Source organism: Scyliorhinus torazame, chromosome 8 (genome assembly GCF_047496885.1).
Source record: "Scyliorhinus torazame isolate Kashiwa2021f chromosome 8, sScyTor2.1, whole genome shotgun sequence".
Classification (NCBI taxonomy): Eukaryota; Metazoa; Chordata; class Chondrichthyes; order Carcharhiniformes; family Scyliorhinidae; genus Scyliorhinus; species Scyliorhinus torazame.
In genome coordinates, this window is record NC_092714.1 from 58652870 (window position 1) to 58673011 (window position 20142).

General features: G+C 44.3%; 1 protein-coding gene across 4 annotated transcripts in view; it reads right to left on the reverse strand.

Moving 5' to 3' along the window:
* cd247 (CD247 molecule) overlaps nucleotides 1–20142 on the reverse strand; it is a 195375-nt gene that overhangs the window by 22576 nt on the left and 152657 nt on the right. For all 4 annotated transcript variants that reach the window (XM_072513681.1, XM_072513684.1, XM_072513682.1 and 1 more), the window contains exons 3-4: nucleotides 18281–18349; nucleotides 665–754 (exon numbers count right to left, since the gene is read on the reverse strand). In XM_072513681.1, the coding sequence (XP_072369782.1) occupies nucleotides 665–754; nucleotides 18281–18349 (159 nt within the window). The remainder of the gene's footprint in view (nucleotides 1–664; nucleotides 755–18280; nucleotides 18350–20142) is intronic.

The following is a 20142-nucleotide window of genomic DNA, read 5'->3' on the forward strand; positions in this document are numbered from 1 at the left end:
TTCACAGTCACTTCATTGCAGTGTTAATATAAGCCTACTTGTGACACTAAGATTACTATTAATATATTCAACCTTTTCAGCTCACCAAATAACTTGCTATAACTATGCAAAGATTCCTGAAATCCCGTCAAGATATTTTAGAAAATTCACATATAGAAATTTGAACACCCATCCTCTTCTATCTCCCAATGAGTACTGATTGTGGTGTTGCTGCGGTCCAGTTCACTTAGGGAGTTAGCATAGCCTTGGCAGCATTTGCTTTTACATGCATGCTGTGGTCTGAATATTGATGGTCGAGGTTCCAACATTCTTTCCATCACATGGCTGACCAGTAATTTCTCCCATTCTTACCGCTTGCTATTGGTGTGTGATCGAAAAATCTGCAAGTTGATACTTAACGTGGCCAAATAGGTCCTGGGGTGGAAGTTGAGCCCGGAGATTCTGGATCCAAGGCAGCAAAGCTACCCATTGCGCCACAGGAACTCCGCCACAGTACAAACAGTACTGTTTGTGCAAATAACAATTATAGATAACCCTAAGCATCCGAGAAATTGTTATCTCAACATTTAGCAAGATTGCTTTTAATGTTCCAGTTGTAAAATTGTTGTTTCTCTGGCTTTGGAATCGATTATTGCTTTACAAAAGATAGGTTAAAACAACATACCCTTTTTGCTCCAATTCCAGCCTCTGTGTCTTGGTTCCTGTTCTTCAACCTGAGGTGCGAATAGTCATCTTGATCTTTCTTCTGCAAGGGCTGCAAAAATTATAGAAGTTCTGATTACCCTGACAAATTCTCCCAACTACAATAAAATCTATTTCTCGGAGGTTCAGATCAATCATGTTAACCACCTAAATATATCCTCTGGCTTGTTACTCCATTGTCATGTGAGAGTACCTTTAAGACATGGATATTTAAGCAAAGTACCTTTAAGAAAACAGTGATGTCAGAGAGTGGGTGGAGCTGCAACAGTGATGTCAGAGAGTGGGTGGAGCTGAGGTCAGGTCAGCCATTTTGCAGTTTAGTTTTGCAGTTTGAAAAGATCTTGGGGTGTGTCTGTGTTTGCAGTGAGCTGGATCTCTGCCATGAAAGACTATCTCTGGATCATTTGGATAATTTAAACTCATAATAGTAAAGCCTTTAACCTGATGTGATTCTGTTTAAAGGTGTTAAGTCTCTTGGAAGTTTGAAGGAACATTTTGAGGAATTATTTACTGTTGCAATTTTTTCGGCGTTATCTTTGAAGTAAGGGGTGTTAAGAGATCCAATGTTTATTTAAGATGTTAAGTTGATTTCATGGAATAAACATTGTTTTGTATTTAAAAACCCCACTTGTCCATAATTGTAATCCCATCCCTAGGGAACAAGCCGTGTGCTAGGAAAAGCAACAATTACATTAAAGGGAGAGGTTGGTTGAACTCCATGATACATTTTGGGGTTCTGAAAATGCCTCGCCCATAACAATTGGGGGCTCGAGGGGGATAAAAGTCTATCTATTGGATTGGCTTTTGTGAACTTAAAGACAGTGAAGGATTGTTGCTTTTCCGATGTGGTATTTTAGTTTAAGTGGGGAGAGTGTTGTGAACAATGGCTCTTTCAGAGGCTCAGAAGATTTTGGGGGTGGAGAATGTCACACGTAGTACCTTACGGACAGAAACAAAAAGCAGACTGTTAGATTTGGCAAGAACATTGCAGTTAACATTACCTGACAAAATGCGAAAAGATGAGGTAATTATGGCGGTGGTTAAGCATTTAAAGTTGCCTGAGATAGAGTTTGACTCATTGGAAATGGCAAAAATTCAGTTGCAAATTAAACAAATGGAACATGAGAAAGAATTAAAGCGGCTTGAATACGAGAGTGAGAGAGAGGAAAAAGAAAGAGAGAGAGAGGGAAAAGAAAGAGAAAGAAAGAGAGAGGAAAAAGAAAAGGAGAGAGAAGAAAGGAGAAAAGAAAGAATATCCCGAACAGAACCAAAAGGAAAAGAAAGGGAGATACAGATCAGGGAAAAAGATAAAGAGAGGGAGTTTGAACTTCAGAAAATGGCCATGAAACATGACAATCAGTTAAAATTGGCAGACGTAAAGGGAAACGTACAGTTGGATGATAGTGATGAGGATAGTGCGAAAGAGCGTCATAGTCGAAGGCTTGGTGGGAATCTATTTAAATATGTCCAAACATTGCCAAGGTTTGACAAGAAGGAAGTGGAAGTCTTTTTCATTTTGTTTGAGAAGGTAGCTAAACAAATGAAATGGCCACAGGACATGTTACTGATTCAAACAAAGCTGGTAGGTAGAGCTAGTGAAGTGTTTGCATCACTACCGGAGGAGGTATCTGGAACGTATGAGGAGATGAAGAAATCCATCTTAAGTGCATATGAGCTAGTGCCTGAAGCTCACAGACAAAGGTTTAGAAATTTAAGGAAAGAATTTGGTCAAACATACATGAAGTTTGAAAGGCTCAAACAGAGTAATTTTGATCGGTGGATAAGGGCTTTGAAAATAGACCAAACGTATGAAGCTCTCAGATAAATTATACTTGTGGAGGGTTCAATTTCTGATGTAGTGAGAACTCAGGTGGAAGAACAGGGGGTTAAAACTGCGAGATTAGCAGCGGAAATGTCAGATGATTATGAATTAGTTCATAAATCAAAGATTGGTTTCCGACATCAGTTTTAGCCGGTGAGGGATAGAAACTGGGGACATGAGAAATACTCAAGTGGTAAAGGTAAAGGTGATCTGATGGGAGGCAATAAAGAGAGTGTACCTCAGATTAAAAACAAAATCCAGGAGGGAAATGAAAATTTTCAGATGTTTTCACTGTAATAAACTAGGCCATGTAAAGTCACAGTGTTGGTGGTTGAAGAAAAGCACTGGGAAGGCTGATGTGGCAAAACAGGATAAGACAGTGGGGTTTGTTAGAGTGGTAAAGGAAAGCCCAAGGGAAGTGAAGGAGGTGCAAACGATTGTACAGCCTGTTCAAGAAGTAATTGTTAAGAAGGTGCCAGATGTCTTTAAAGAATTTACTTGTGTGGGTAAAGTTTACTCATGTGTATCAGGAGGAGCAGGTAAATAAGTCACAACTTGAAGAGATACAGGGGCTAGTCAATCTTTAATGGTAAGAGATGAGGAATTATGTAGCTTGGGAAGAATGTTGCCAGAAAAGGTGGTGATATGTGGAATTCAGGGTGAGAGGAGTAGCATCCCATTATATAAGGTAAGGTTGGAAAGTCCAGTGAAGAGTGGTGAAGTGGTAGTAGGAGTAATAGATAAACTATCTTGTCCAGGAATACAGTTTATCTTGGGTAATGATATAGCTGGATCGAGGGTGGGAGTGATGCCTACTGTGGTTGATAAGCCAGTGGAAAATCAGTCAACTGAAGTGTTGAAGGACGAATATCCTGGGATTTTTCCGGATTGTGTAGTAACAAGGTCGCAAAGTCACAGGTTAAGACAAGAGGAGAAATCAAAGAGCGAAGATGAAGTTGAAGTGCAATTATCAGAAACGATTTTTGATCAGATGGTTGAAAAAGAACAAGAACAGGTGGAGGGTGTGGCAGATATTTTTAGTTCAGGAAAATTGGCAGAGTTACAACAAAAAGATGTAGAAATAAACGGATATATCAGAAAGCTTTTACGGAAGAAGAATCTGAGAGTATACCACAGTGTTATTACCGTAAAAATGATGTCTTGATGAGAAAATGGAGACCTGTACATATGCAGGTGGATGGAAAGTGGGCAGAAGTTCATCAAGTAGTATTGCCGGTAGGGTATAGAAAGGAGGTGTTGGCGAGTTGCACATGAGGTACCAATGGGAGGTCATTTCGGAATAAGGAAAACTCAAACTAAAATCCAGAAACATTTTTATTGGCCTGGACTACATAAAGATGTAGTTACATTTTGTCAATCATGTCACACATGTCAAATGATAGGGAAACCTCAAGCAGTGATAAAACCAGCGCCCTTAATACCCATTCCAGCATTTGAGGAACCTTTCACAAGAGTCCTAATCGATTGTGTAGGACCGCTTCCTAAAACAAAAAGTGGGAATCAATATCTTTTGACTGTAATGGATGTGTCTACTAGGTTTCCAGAGGCCATTCCAGTACGTAATATTACAGCTAAAAGGATTGTTACTTAAATTCTTTACTAGATATGGACTACCCACAGAAATTCAATCGGATCACGGAACAAATTTTACTTCAAAGTTATTCAAAGAAGTTATGGATAGCTTAGGAATAAAACAATTTAAATCAACTGCGTACCATCCAGAATCGCAGGGAGCGTTAGAAAGGTGGTATCAGACATTAAAGACAATGTTGAGGATGCATTGTCAAGATTATCCAGAGGATTGGGATAAAGGAATCCCATTCATATTGTTTGCAATTAGGGATGCACCTAATGAGTCGACCAAATTTAGTCCCTTTGAACTAATTTTTGGTCATGAGGTAAGAGGACCACTTAAATTGATTAAGGAAAAATTGGTGGGTGAGAAATCAGAAATTACACTATTGGATTACGTGTCAACTTTTAGCGAATGATTAAATAGAGCAGGTGAATTGGCTAGACAACATTTGAAAGTTGCACAAAATGTGATGAAACGGGTAGCGGAGAAGAAATCCAAAGTTCGTAGTTTTGCCAGTGGGGATAAAGTTTTAGTGTTGTTACCAGTGGTAGGTGAACCTTTAAAAGCTAGGTTTTGTGGACCGTATCAGATTGAAAGGAAATTAAGTGAGGTGAATTATGTGGTAAAAACACTAGATAGAAAGAAGACTCACCGAGTGTGTCATGTGAATATGCTTAAAAGGTACTTTGAAAGGGAAGGAGAGAAAAAGGAGGTTTTAATGATTCTAACTCAAAGTGACGAACCAAATCCAGATGACTGTGATTTTGACATACCTCAAATTAAATTGGAAAATGAGGATGTTCTTAAAAATTGGGATGAATTGTTAAGTTACCTTCCAGAGGAAAAACAAACTGACCTGAAAGAGTTATTGATATCACATGGGCAAGTTTGTCGAGATAAATTGGGAAGTACTAAAATGGCTATACATGATGTAGATGTGGGAAATGCTGTTCCTATCAAACAACATCCATATAGACTTAATCCTTTAAAATTGGCACTGGTTAACAGAGATTGAGAGTATGCTTAAAAATGGCATAATTGAAGTGGGTTGCAGCCAATGGAGCTCACCCATAGTGATGGTACCTAAACCAGACAGTACCCAATGGTTGTGTGTGGACTATCGAAAGGTGAATGCAGTTACAAGAACAGACTCTTATCCTATCCCACGTTTGGAGGATTGCATTGAGAAAGTGGGAAAATCCGCTTTTATTTCCAAATTGTATTTACTGAAAGGTTACTGGCAAGTACCTTTATCTGAAAGGGTGAAGGAGATGTCAGCTTTTGTGACTCCAGATGGTATATACCAGTTCAAAGTTATGCCATTTGGCATGAAAAACGCCCCAGCAACATTTCAACGGTTAACTAATACAGTCGTTTCAGGATTACCCAATTGTGCGGTATACATTGACGATTTGGTAGTTTTCAGCCAGACATGGAAAGAACATTTAAAACATCTGAGGGAGTTATTCGATCGACTTCAGGAGGCGGGTTTGATGATAAGCCTAGCAAATACTGAATTTGGAAAAGCCCAAGTCACTTTCCTTGGCCACACAATCGGACAGGGTCGACTGGTCCCACGGGATGTGAAAACAAAAGTTATTGAGGAGTTTCCAATACCCTCGACACGATGGGAATTAATGCGATTTCTTGGTATGAGTGTATTTTACCGGAAATGTGTACCAAATTTTAGCAGTGTGGTCGCTCCACTGACGGACTTGCTCAAGAAGCGTAACAAATTCCACTGGATAGCGGAGTGTCAACAGGCATTTGACGGCCTGAAGGCTGTGTTAACCATTGCTCCTGTGTTAGTCATCCCAAATTATACCAAACCCTTCAAAGTGGCGGTTGATGCGAGCGATGTGGGCGTAGGTGCTGTGCTTCTATAAGACGACGACAAAGGGCTAGAGCAGACTGTTGGTTATTTTTCAAAGAAATTGAATTCTCACCAGAAAAGTATTCGACGATTGAGAAGGAGACTTTGAGTTTGGTGCTGGCTTTGCAACATTTTCACATTTATGTAACCAGCAATCCATCTGACACCGTTATATATACTGATCATAATCCTTTGACGTTTTTGGAGCAATTCCGGAATAACAATGCAAGGCTGTTTCGCTGGAGTTTATTGTGACAGCCATTTCATTTAAAAATAGTACATGTGGCAGGAAAATGTGATAGCCGATGCTTTGTCACGAATGTGATCAATTGAGAAGGTTTTCGGTTGGAGGAAGAAGAACAAAGAAAACTGGACTATATTATTATACCTGTTTGCATGTGTTGTTTTTTTTTTAAAACAAAAAGGTATATTTACTGTGTACATTTCTTAGTGGATGGTGCAAAAGTGAAAAATGAAACCATCTTGAAGTTGATGGGTTTTTTTTTCTTGGGGGGGAGGTGTCATGTGAGAGTACCTTTAAGACATGGATGTTTAAGCAATGTACTTTTAAGAAAACAGTGATGTCAGAGAGTGGGTGGAGCTGAAACAGTGATGTCAAAGAGTGGGTGGAGCTGAGGTCAGGTCAGCCATTTTGCAGTTTAGTTTTGCAGTTTCAAAAGAGCTTGGGGAGTGTCTGTGTTTGCAGTGAGCTAGATCTCTGCCATGAAAGACTATCTCTGGATCATTTGGGTGATTTGAACTCATAATAGTAAAGCCTTTAACCTGATGTGATTCTGTTTAAAGGTGTTAAGTCTCTTGGAAGTTTGAAGGAACATTTTGAGGAATTATTTACTGTTGCAATATTTTCGGCGTTATCTTTGAAGTAAGGGGTGTTAAAAGATCCAATGTTTATTTAAGATGTTAATTTGAGTTCATGGAATAAACATCGTTTTGTGTTTAAAAACCCACGTGTCCATAATTGTAATCCCACACCTAGGGAACAAGCCGTGTGCTAGGAAAAGCAACAAATACATTAAAGGGAGAGGTTGGTTGAACTCCATGATACATTTTGGGGTTCTGAAAACGCCTCGCCCATAACACCATTCAAATTTGATAAAGACTGATAATGTTAAATAACCCGAAGAGTATTGTTGTTTCAAAGTGAGCAATGACTGAGAGAAGCTTACTTCTAATGCCAGTGTTCTGTCAAATGAGGTCTACTAAACTTTCTGCAGATCTCCTGTTGAAAATTTTTATAAATCAAGTTTGACACTACACTGGCATTCGAAGTCAGCTTCTCCACTCTTTGTTTTTCAGCAGATTACTTGGATCTGTGTGTGTCAGTGATTTGCCATTGGGTATTGTTATGTGTCAAGTGCAGTGATATGATCCACTGGCCAGCTTTCTGAGAAAAGAGAGCTGAGTACATAAGCCTCTCCTGCCAAGTCTTTCCTCCTCCTCCTTAGGCTGAACAACAAGGGATCTCGGAGGAACCTTAACCCTTGGGATTGCGTCTGGCCTTTTTATGTCTGGACATGCCTTGCCGTTTATCAACAAGTCGCATCTGTGGGTCAAAAAGTATCTACTGCCATGATCCAGCTTGGGAGAGTCAACGGCACTGGAGACAGCTAGTGGTCAATTTAAGCAACTATCTTCTGTCAACCTCTGCCACCAAGCGGGCTCCAAAATAACAAATGGAGTGCACACTTCATCCTTACTTTTATCAATGAGGGAATCAATATGGGAGGTAGCAGTTTATGGATTATAAATCCAGTTCAATTGGTGTAAGGGCAAGATGCCATGGGTTGTCTCTGATGAAGGGAAGGATCATTGTATTTTATTGGTCAGCATAACCTGCCTTGATCAGGGCAGCCCCTAGCCAATAAAGTACTGATCTGCCTTCTTCACTGGGTGCAAGAGGATTTGGGATCCTATCCTTTTTATTTATAAATTTAGAGTACACAATTATTTTCTTTTCCAATTAAGGGGCAAATTAGTGTGGCCAATCCACCTAACCTGCACATATTTGGTTGTGGGGGTGAAACCCACGCAGACACGGAGAGAATGTGCAAACTCCACATGAACAGTTACCCAGGGCCGGGATTTGAACCCGGGTCCTCAGCGCCGTAGTCCCCAGTACTAACCACTGCGCCACGTGCCGCCCCTAGGAATCCTATCCTGACAAGTAGATGATAAATGGGTACCAAAAAGTGACAATTCTCCAGCTTGGAAGCTGGGATTTGAAACCTCTGTCCTAGCATGTGTGTTGAGTTGACCACTAGCTGTAATTGACCACGAGCTGTCTCCAGTGCCTTTGTCTTTCCCAAGCTGGACCCACGGCAGTAGATACTTTTTGACCCACAGCTGTGACTTGGTTGGTAAACATCAAGGCATTTCCAGACAGTGTACATAAGATGGCATTTTGTGAGTTAAGCAAGTTCAACATCAACATTACTGCCCTCTTAGAGATGAGATTGGCTGACACTAGATCAATATGTGAAGCCAATTATTCCTTCTACTTGCATGGTAAAAGTGCAGGTGATCATCATAAACATGGAATGGGCATTACTGTCAACAACATATAAGACCATATGACATAGGAGCAGAATTAGTCCACTCGGCCCATCGAGTCTACTCTGCCATTCAATCATGGCTGATATTTTCTCATCCCCATTCTCCTGCCTTCTCCCCATAACCCCTGATCCCCTTATTAATCAAGAAACTATCTATCTCTGTCTTAAAGACACTCAGTAAATTTGCCTCCACAGCCTTCTGCGGCAAAGAGTTCCACAGATTCACCACCTTCTGGCTGAAGAAATTCCTCCTCATCTCTGTTTTAAAGAATCGTCCCTTTAATCTGAGATGGTGTGCACTGGTTCTAGTTTTCCTACAAGTGGAAACATCCTCTCCACGTCCACTCTATCCAGGCCTCGCAGTATCTTGTACATTTCAATAAGATCCCCTCTCATCCTTCTACACTCCAACGAGTACAGACCCAGAGTCCTCAAACGTTCCTCATACAACAAGTTCTTTATTCCAGGGATCATTCTTGTGAACCTCCTCTGGACCCTTTCCAAGGCCAGCACATCCTTCCTTAGATATGGGGCCCAAAACTGCTCACAATACTCCAAATGGGGTCTGACCAGAGCCTTATACAGCATCAGAAGTACACCCCTGGTTTTGTATTCTAGCCCTTGTATGCTAACATTGCGTTTGCCTTCTTAACTGCTGACTGAACCTGCAGATTAACCTTAAGAGAATCATGAACAAGGACTCCCAAGTCCCTTTGTGCTTCTGCTTTCTGAAGCATTTCCCCATTTAGAAAATAGTCTATGCCTAAATTCCTCCTTCCAAAGTGCATAACCTCACACTTTTCCACATAATATTTCATTTGCCACTTCATTGCCCACTCTCCTAGCTTGTCCAAGTCCTTTTTCAGCCCTCTTGCTTCCTCAATACTACCTGTCTCTCTACAGATCTTTGTATCATCTGCAAACTTAGCAACAGTGCCTTCAGTTCCTTCTTCCAGATCATTAATGTATATTGTAAAAAGTTGTGGTCCCAGCACAGACCCCTGAGGCACACCACTAGTCACCGGCTGCCATCCTGAAAAAAAAAACCTTTATCCCCACACTTTGCCTTCTGCCAGTCAGCCAATCCTCTATCAATGCCAGGATCTTACCCTGAACACCATGAGCTCTTAACTTATTTAACAGTCTCCTATGCGGCACCTTGTCAAAGGCCTTCTAGAAATCTAAATAAGTCACGTCCACTGATTCTCCTTTGTCTAACTTGCTTGTTACGTCCTCAAAGAACTTTAACAGATTTGTCAACACGACCTCCCTTTGGCAAAGCTATGCTGACTCAGTCCTATTTTACCATGCACTTCCAAGTGCTTTGCGATCTCATCTTTAATAACAGACTCCAAAATCTTACCAATGACCGAAGTCAGGCTAACCGGCCTTTAATTTCCCATCTTCTGCCTCTCTCCCTTCTTAAACAGGGGTGTTACATTAGCCATTTTCCAGTCCTCTGGGACCCTTCCTGTCTCCAGTGATTCCTGATGTATCACCACCAATGCCTCCACAATTTCCTCAGCTATCTCTTTTAGGACCCTGGGGTGTAGTCCATCCGGTCCAGGTGACTTATTCACCTTCAGACTTTTCAGTTCCCCCAGAACCTTCTCCTTAGGAATGGTCACTGCACTCACCTCTGCCCCCTGGTTCTCCTGGAGCTCTGGCATCCCACTGGTGTCTTCCACCGTGAAGACTGATGCAAAGTAACTATTCAGTTCCTCTGCCACTTCTGTTTCCTATTATTACTTCTCTAGCCACATTTTCTAGTGGTCCAATGTCTATTTTTGCCTCTCTCTTACCTTTTATATGTTGAAAAAAAATCTCTTCCTACGTTCCTTTATATTACCGGCTAGCTTGCACTCATACTTCATCTTCTTCCCCCTATTGCTTTTTTAGTTGTCTTCTGCTCGCTTTTCCCAATCCTCTGGTTTCCCACTAATTCTCGCCACTTTGTATGCTTTTTCTTTAGCCTTTATGCGGTCCTTGACATCCCTCATCAGCCATGGCTGCCTTGTCCTCCCCTTAGCTTGTTTCCTCCTCCTTGGAATGAATTTCTGTGGTGCCTCCCGAATAACCCCCAAAAACTTCTGCCATTGCTGTTCCACTGTCTTCCCTGCTAGGCTCCTTTTCCAATCAACTCTGGCCAGCTCCTCCCACATGTCTTTGCAGTTACCCTTATCTAATTGTGAGACCGTTACATCTGATTGCAGCTTCTGCCTCTCAAACTGCAAGGTAAATTCTATCATATTGCGGTCACTACTCCCTAAGGGTTCCTTCACCTTAAGTTCCCTAATCAAGTCTGTCTCATTACACATTACCAAATCCAGAATTGCCTGTTCCTTAGTACGCTCTGTCACAAGCTGCTCCAAAAAAACATCTCTTAGACATTCCACAAATTCCATTTTGGGGGATCCACTACCAACCTGATTTTCCCAGTCCACCTGCATATTGAAGTTCCCCATGATTATTGTATATTTGCCTTTTTTACATGCCTTTTCTATCTCCTGATTTATTTTCTGCCCCACGTCCTGACTACTGCTAGCGGGCCTGTTTCAACTCCCATCAGGGTCTTTTTCCATTTGCGATTCCTCAACTCTACCCACAGAGATTCTATGCCTTCTGATCCTATATTTCTCCTTGCTATCGATTTAACTTCATTCCTTATGAACAATGCAACCCCGCCCCCTTTGCCCATCTGCCTGTCCTTTCGATAGGACATATATCCTTGGATATTTAGATCCCAGCCCTGATCCCCTTCAGCCACATCTCTGTGATGCCCACAACATCGTACCGGCCAATTTCAATGAGCGCAACTAATTAATTTACCTTGTTCCGTATACTGCACACATTTAGGTACAACACCCTCAATACTGCATTGGCCACCTCCCTTTTCACACTCTCCTCAGTCACTGTACCCTGTACTGTGGCTCTTTTTGATTTTTGACTATGGCTTCTCTGCCTTACACTTTCCCCCTTACTGCTTTTTGTTTCTGGCCCCGTTTTACTTCCCTCTGACATCCTGCATCGGTTCCCATCCCCCTGCCACATTAGTTTAAACCCTCCGCAACAGCTCTCACAAACACCCGCCCTAGGACATCAGTTCCAGTCATGCCCAGGTGCAGACTATCCGGTTTGTACTGGTCCCACCTCCCCAGAACCGGTTCCAATGCCCCAGGAATTTGAATCCCTCCCTCTTGCACCCTCTCTCGAGCCACGCATTCATCCTATCTATCCTGACATTCCTACTCTGACTAGCTCGTGGCATTGGTAGCAATCCTGAGATTACTACCTTTGAGGTCTTACTTTTTAATTTAACTCCTAACTCCATGAATTCAGCTAGAAGGACCACATCCTGTTTTTAACCTATATCGTTGGTGCCTATGTGCACCACGACAGCTGGCTGTTCACCCCCCCCCCCCTTAGAATGTCCTGCAGCCGCTCCGAGACATTCTTGACCCTTGCACCAGGGAGGCAACATACCATCCTGGAGTCTCGATTACGTCCGCAGAACCGCCTGTCTATTCCCCTTACGATTGAGTCCCCTATCACTATAGCCCTGCCATTCTTCTTCCTGCCCTCCTGCGCAACAGAGCCAGCCATGGTGCCATGAACCTGGCTGCTGCTGCTTTCCCCTGGTGAGCCAACTCCCTCAACAATATCCAAAGCGGTATATCTGTTTTGCAGGGAAACGACTGCAGGGGACACCTGCACTGCCTTCCTACTCTTGCTCTGTCTTTTGGTCACCCATTTTCTATCTCCTTATATTGATGTAGGTAACTGGGATGCCTGTTGCAACCTCTAAATGCCTTGTATCTCTTTGTCTACTATCAGGTGTAGGTTTCGTCACCATCATCTGCACTTGTCCACCAACCTTCTATTGCAATGGTGAAGCCAAAGATCAATTCTTCAGCACTCTAGATGATATTCTGGAATATCTGCCATATGGAGAAAGATGATTTGTCCTGGGGCATTTTTGCGTAAGTGTTGGATCAGACTGAGTTTCATGGCAAGATGGTGTTGGCAAGATAAACCGAAACAGACGCGGCTATTGAACTTTGTGCACAGTGTAGATTGTGTGTTGCTAACACCTTATTCCTGAGCAGATATCGGCACACGGTGTCATGATGCAATCCTAGATCTGGTCACTGGCACCAACTTGATCTGATAATCACACCAGAGGTCTGATCTGTCCAGCATTCTTCACACACTTATCACAGTTCAAACTGTGTAAGCAGAATTACTGAAAGTGCAATCACAGAAAATACACAAGTCTAAGCACATATCAACATTCCATGCACGAGCGATGACGATAAATGTCAGAAGCTCTTGGGCAATCCCTTCCTCCTGAGGGCTCACCAGGTAACTCTGATGAAGCATGGAACTGTGCAGTCAATCATCATTGAATCTGCAAAAACCACATTTGACAAAGGAAGAAACAGGAACAAAGATTGGTTCAAGACTCGCTTTGCAGAAATTACTACTGTTCTTGAAGCAAAGACAGCAGTTCACCTGGCTTACAATATGCCTCCTAATCCTAAAGTATGTAGCAATCTTATGCTAGCCAAAGCACTTATGCAAAAAATAGCAAAGTACTGAGCCAATAAGTATAGGATCAATCTATACGAAGAAATGCAGCTGTTAGTGGCACCAGTAATCTTTCTATGACAGTATCAAAAGAGCACTGTCACACCATCACCAAAGTTGCTCCTTTCAAATCTGCAACTGGGGAGCTATTCATTAACAGGGACAAGCAAATGGCCTGCTGGTTAGAGCACTACTCTGAGTTATACTTAAATGAGACTGATATCTTGATGATCTTCTACGTCTGTCACGCATGAGCTTGATGCAGAATCCTCAATACTTGAGCTCCACAAGGCAATTGACTCCCTAGTAGAAAGGAAAACACCTGAAAAGGACAGAATACCAACTCAGCTGCACAAGTATGCAAAGTTCCACCTGCTGTCATACCTCCACGACCACCTCCTCTGCTGGAGAGAAGGTTCTGTCACACCGGATATGCATGGCACAAGCATCATCATGTTATACACTAACATAGGTGATCCAGGGGATTGAAACAACTATTGGGACATCTCACTCTTCAGCGTTACTGGGAAGATCTTTACCAGGGTCAAGGTAACAAGATTTTATTGACTAACGAGAAGAATATCCCCAGAGGTAGAATATGGCTTTGGAGCAGTAGATCCACTGTAGACATGACACATGATCAGGTGGGAAACTCCAAAACCTATTGTGGTAAACCACTGTTGCACCTGTATTAGGTGATGTACGATAGGACCTGTACTACAGGTTCGCCGGTAGTCCCTGCCTGCTGGCTCCGCCCGGGAGGTGGGGTATAAATATGTGTGTCCGCCAGCCAGCAGCCATTTCGCCAGCTGCGTTCCATGGGTGCCGCCATTTTGTAACCCTCAAGATCTTCGAGCGCCGCCATCTTGTCTACCCCTCAGCACATGGGCACCACCAGTGTTCCAGGACCCGGGCTCACCAGCCGGCCATTATCCGACGACCAACCAAGACTCGCCTCCATGTCAATCGACCAGTCACGTCCGCATAACCTGACCAACGCATCCACCAGTGTGAAAGTCGACGGACATGTAACCTCCTGCCTGCTGGACTCCGGGAGCACCGAAAGCTTCATACACCCAGATACGGTAAGGCGCTGCTCCCTCACGATACACCCCGCCAACCAAAAAATCTCCCTGGCCTCCGGATCCCATTGCATAGCGATCCGGGGGTACTGTACGGTCACGCTCACGGTCCAGAGCGTAGAATTCAGCAGCTTCCGTCACTACATCCTCCCTAACCTCTGCGCTGCACTAATCCTCGACCTGGACTTCCAGTGCAACCTCCAGAGCCTAACTCTGAAATTCGGTGATCCCTTACCACCCCTTAATGTGTGCTGCCTCACGACCCTAAAGGTCGACCCACCTTCCCTCTTTGCCAATCTGACTCCAGATTGCAAACCTGTCGCCACCAGGAGCAGACGTTATAGCACCCAGGACAAGATCTTCATCAGGTCCGAAGTCCAACGGCTGTTTCGGGAAGGCATCATCGAGGCCAGCAACAGCCCCTGGAGAGCTCAAGTGGTAGTAGTTAAAACTGGGGAGAAACACCGAATGGTCATGGACTACAGCCAGACCATCAATAGGTACACGCAGCTCGACGCATACCCCCTCCCACGCATATCTGACATGGTTAACCAGATTGCGCAGTACCGGGTCTTTTCAACGGTAGACCTGTAATCCACCTACCACCAGATCCCCATCCGTAAATTGGACCATCCATACACCGCCTTCGAGGCAGACGGCCGCCTATACCACTTCCTTAGGGTCCCCTTTGGCGTCACAAACGAGATCTCGGTCTTCCAAAGGGAGATGGACCGAATGGTCGTCCGGTACGGTTTGCGCGCTACGTTTCCATACCTAGACAACGTCACCATCTGCGGCCATGATCAGTAGAACCACGACGCCAACCTTGCTAAATTTCTCCGCACCGCTACTCTCCTAAACCTCACTTACAACAAGGAGAAGTGCATGTTCAGCACGAACCGTTTAGCCGTCCTCAGCTATGTGGTCCAGAACGATCTTGACCACATGCGCCCCCCTCATGGAGCTCCCCACAGCCCTAAGGCCCTCAAACGCTGCCTTGGGTTCTTTTCGTACTATGCTCAGTGGGTCCCAAACTATGCGGACAAGGCCCGTCCACTCATACAGTCCACCCAGTTTCCCCTGACGGCCGAGGCCCAACAGGCCTTCGCCCGGATCAGAGCTGATATTACCAAGGCCATAATGCATGCCGTAGATGAGACACTGCCCTTCCAAGTAGAAAGCGACGCATCAGACATCGCCCTTGACGCCACCCTCAATCAGGCAGGCGGGCCCATGGCATTCTTTTCCTGCACCCTCCATGCCTCAGAAATTCGGCACTCATCCGTCAAAAAGGAGGCCCAAGCTATCGTTGAAGCTGTGCGGCATTGGAGGCATTACCTGGCCGGCAGGAAATTCACTCTCCTCACTGACCAATGGTCAGTAGCCTTTATGTTCAACAACACACAGCGGGGCAAAATCAAAAATCATAAAATCTTGCGGTGGAGAATCAAGCTCTCCACATATAATTATGAGATTATGTATCGCCCCGGCAAACTCAACGAACCTCCAGACACCCTATCACGAGGTACATGTTCCAGCGCACTGGTAGACCGACTCCGGGCCCTGCATGACAGCCTTTGTCACCCAGGAGTCACACCGTAGTACCACTTCATTAAGGCACAAAATCTGCCCTACTCCGTCGAGGAAGTAAGGACAATCACCAGGGAGTGCAAGCCGCACTTCTACCGGCCGGACCGCGCCTGCCTGGTGAAGGCCTCCCGCCCCTTTGAACGCCTCAGCGTGGACTTCAAAGGCCCCCTCCCCTCTACCGACCGTCACACATATTTTATCAGTGTGATTGACGAATACTCCAGATTCCATGCCGCAATGACGTTTGCCACCGTCATTAAAGCCCTCAACATAATCTTCGCTCTGTTCGGTTTCCCCGCCTACATCCACAGTGACAGGGGATCCTCATTCATGAGCGATGAGCTGCGTCAGTTCCTGCTCAGCAAGGGTATCACATCCAGCAGAATGACAAGCTATAACCCCCGGGGAAACGGACAGGTAAAAAGGGAGAATGGGACGGAAGGAGGGCCGTCCAGCTGGCCCTACGGTCCAGAAACCTCCCGGCCTCCCGCTGGCAGGATGTCCTCCCTGATGCACTCCACTCCATTCGCTCATTACTCTGCACTGCCACTAACAATACACCCCATGAACGTCTCTTTGCCTTCCCCAGGAAGTCCACATCCGGGGTGTCGCTCCCGACTTGGCTCGCAGCCCCAGGACCAGTCCTGCTCCATAGGCACGTCCGACTCCACAAGGTGGACCCGTTGGTGGAGAGGGTGCACTTGCTCCACGCAAACCCCCAGTACGTCTACGTCCCGTTCCCCGATGTCTCCCTCCGGGACCTGGCACCAGCAGGTTCCACCCCCACACCCCCTCCGCCCCCGCGCCACCCTCCCTTCCCCCGTCGCTCCCAACAGTACCCCCCCCCCCAGGACCATCCGTCCTCCCGCTGCCCACGCCCGACGATGAAGAGGATTTTGGCACGCTCCCGGAGTCATTATCGACCAGATCAGCACCAACATCGCCAACACCTCTGCGTCGCTCCCAGAGGAACATCAAGGCCCCGGACCAGCTAAACCTCTGACCGCTCCACCGGACATCAAAGGACATTTGTTTGCTCAAATCTTGTAAATATTAACTCATTGTTGTATATAGTTATCCACCACCCCCGCCGGACTCAATTTTAACAAGGGGTGAATGTGGTAAACCACTGTTGCACCTGTATTAGGTGATGTATGGTAGGACCTGTACTACAGGTTCGCCGGTAGTCCCTGCCTGCTGGCTCTGCCCAGCAGGCAGGGTATAAATATGCGTGTCCTCCAGCCAGCAGCCATTCCGCCAGCTGCTGTGGGAGGCCACAAATCTGATAACAATAAATCCTCAGTTGGATTCAACTATCGTCTTTGTCAAATTGATCGTGCCTCACCTATCAAAATTGAAGTGCAGCATGGCCTGATAAGAGAATTTCTGTATACAGATGATACTGAACTAGTTGTCCAGACAGATGACCAGCTCCAAAGTCTCATGAATCGCCTGTCCCATGCTTGTTCCCCTTCATAAAGTCATAGAGGTTTACAGCATGATAACAGGCCCTTCGGCCCAGTTTATCCACGCCACCCAGTTTTTATCACTGAGCTAATCCCAATTTCCTGCATTTGGCTCATGTCCCACTATACCCATCTTACCCACATAACTGTCTAAATGCTTTTTAAGAGACAAAATTGTACCCGTCTCTACTATTGCCTCTGGCAGCTAGTTCCAGACACTCACCACCCTCTGTGTGAAAAAATTGCCCCGCTCGACCCTTTTGTGTCTCCCCTTAAACCGCTGCCCTCTAGCTTTAGACTCCCCTACTTTGGGGAAAGATGTTGACTATCTATCTTATCTATGCCACTTATTATTTTATAGACCTCTATAAGTTCACCCCTAAGCCTCCTACGGGAAAAAAAGTCCCAGTCTATCCAGCCCCTCCTTATAACTCAAACCATCAAGTCCCGGTAGTATCCCAGTAAATCTTTTCTGCGCTCTTTCTAGTTTAATAATATCCTTTCTATAATAGGCCAGTTTCACTGTGTTGACAAAACACTTAAGTCATTTGAGAGATTTGTGCAATAACAGGATGGGAACTGGTGAACATGGGGAAACAGTGAAAAACACATCTATTTTTGGATTCCTCAAAGCAGATGGAATTGTGTTGGTCCAATTAATTTTCAGCAGTAAATATTGCAAACGATGCTCTGAATGTACGTTTGCCCCACTTTTATCTAGAGCCATCTCCAAAATGGTGAGTACTATTTCCAGTAAAGGTGAATGATTTCTGGGTGACAAGTAACTGAACACTGATGCAGTCAGTGTAAAAATGCACCTCAATACACTCGGGCTTCAGGACCTTTTTAATAGTGGGACACAATACCTTCATGATGTGCATAGCCACAGGGATAACAGCATTCTGATTTGGATTAGGTCTAATAAATTGGATAACACAGCAACAGTCAAAGAATTAACCGATTTAAGGAAATGAAAACACATGCTTACTTGATATTGATCTTCTACATGCATTTGGCTTGCAGGAACATCTTCATTTTTACCTTTTACCTTGGAGAACTTTGAGAACAAAATGAAAAAGAACATTTTGCAAAAGTTAATTGAATTTACCAATCCCATTGCCTGCTGTAAATATGTTGCTAATGTAACGAATGAAAATAACCAGTTGGATCCTCATGCTCCAAGAAATTATAAGTAAAGTCCAAATTTTGCAATAAAAGCAAAATATTGTCGATACTGGAAAACTGAAATAAATAGAAAATGCAGGAAGTACTCAGCAGGTCTGGCAGCATCTGTGGAAGGAACCAGAGATAACATTCTGAGTCTGCATGACTTCTTCTGAGTTAAAGAGAAATGTGATGGACTATATACTCTTTAAATGGGGGGCTGGAGCAGTTGGAGCAAAATAAAAGCTCAGGGGTAGGTGGTAGTTGGGAGAGATTGACAAAGATGTCATGGGCACAAGACAAAAGGAGTGGTAATGGTGGCATATGGGCGACACGGTAGCACAGTGGTTAGCACTGTTGCTTCACAGCATCAGGAACCCAGGTTCGGATCCTGACTTGGGTCACTGTCTGTGCAGAGTCTGCACGCTCTCCCCGTGTCTGCGTGGGTTTCTTCCGGGCGCTCTGGTTTCCTCCCACAAGTCCCGAAAGACGTGCTTGTTAGATGAATTGGACATTCTGAATTTTCCCTCAAGCGTACCCAAACAGGCGCCGGAGTGTGGCAACTAGGGGTTTTCACAGTAACTTAATTGCAGTTTTAGTGTAAGCCTACTCGTGACACTAATGAAGGTTATTATTGTTATAAAGTTAAGATGGCAGAATGTGTTCATAGCAGAACAAAGGTCAGCACTCTGTGAAAGCAAAACGTCAGAACAAGTGACAGATGGCTCTGTGGGGTGCCAAACATTCCTTTCAGGCGAAGCAGTGTTTCACTTGCACCTTCTTCAGTTTGGTCTGATGTATACTCACCGTCCGGTTCTCCTGCCCATACGCCCATCCTTGGCCTGCTGCAGTGTTCAAGTGAATCCCAACACAAACTGGAGGAGCAGCATTTCATCTTCTGATTCGGCACTTTAGAGCCTTCTGGAATCATCATTGAGTTCAAGAACTTCAGACGGCGAGCTCTCTCCTCCATCTTCACCACCTTTTTTCATCCAATTTTTAGTCCCACCCCCAGACAACCACCCACAAGGCTTTCTCTCACATTTTCTGAAGTTTCGCTTTCACAGACCACAGACTGTTCTGCTATTAACACTTTCTGCTATCTTACCTTTATGTCACGATGTGCACCTTCTTCAATTTTTAACACTGCTATTAACACAGCCTTTGTCTTGTGCTCATGGCATCTTGTCAATCTCTCCCAAGCTCCCACCTATCCCTGACCTGCTCCACCCCACCTTAAACATCCATCCTCTCTTTAGCTCTGAAGGAGTCATATTGACTCTAAACGTTAACTCTGTTTCTCTCTTCACACATGCTGCCTCATGCATTTTCTGTTTTAATTCCAGATTTTTCAATTTTTTTTAATGTAATGAAAAACCATTATCGCAACAAGCACAGTCTTCCATACTTCTGCAATACCAACAGTTATCAACCTCGGTTATGCTTATATGGGAAGGTGGAGGTGGGAAAGAATTTGAAAGTACGTTTAAACTAGGCCATTTTCCTGTTACTCCTTACAACCGCATAAGGTGGAAGAGAACTGGTCATGTTTACCCTTTCAACCCTAATTCTTATGTGGCCCATGGAGTGCTGAAAGGATAATAAAATAATTGGGAAATTACAATAAATCGTGCACTTTCCCAAAATATCTTGCACTAAAAAGGCATTGTGTTCAGAGGGGGAAAA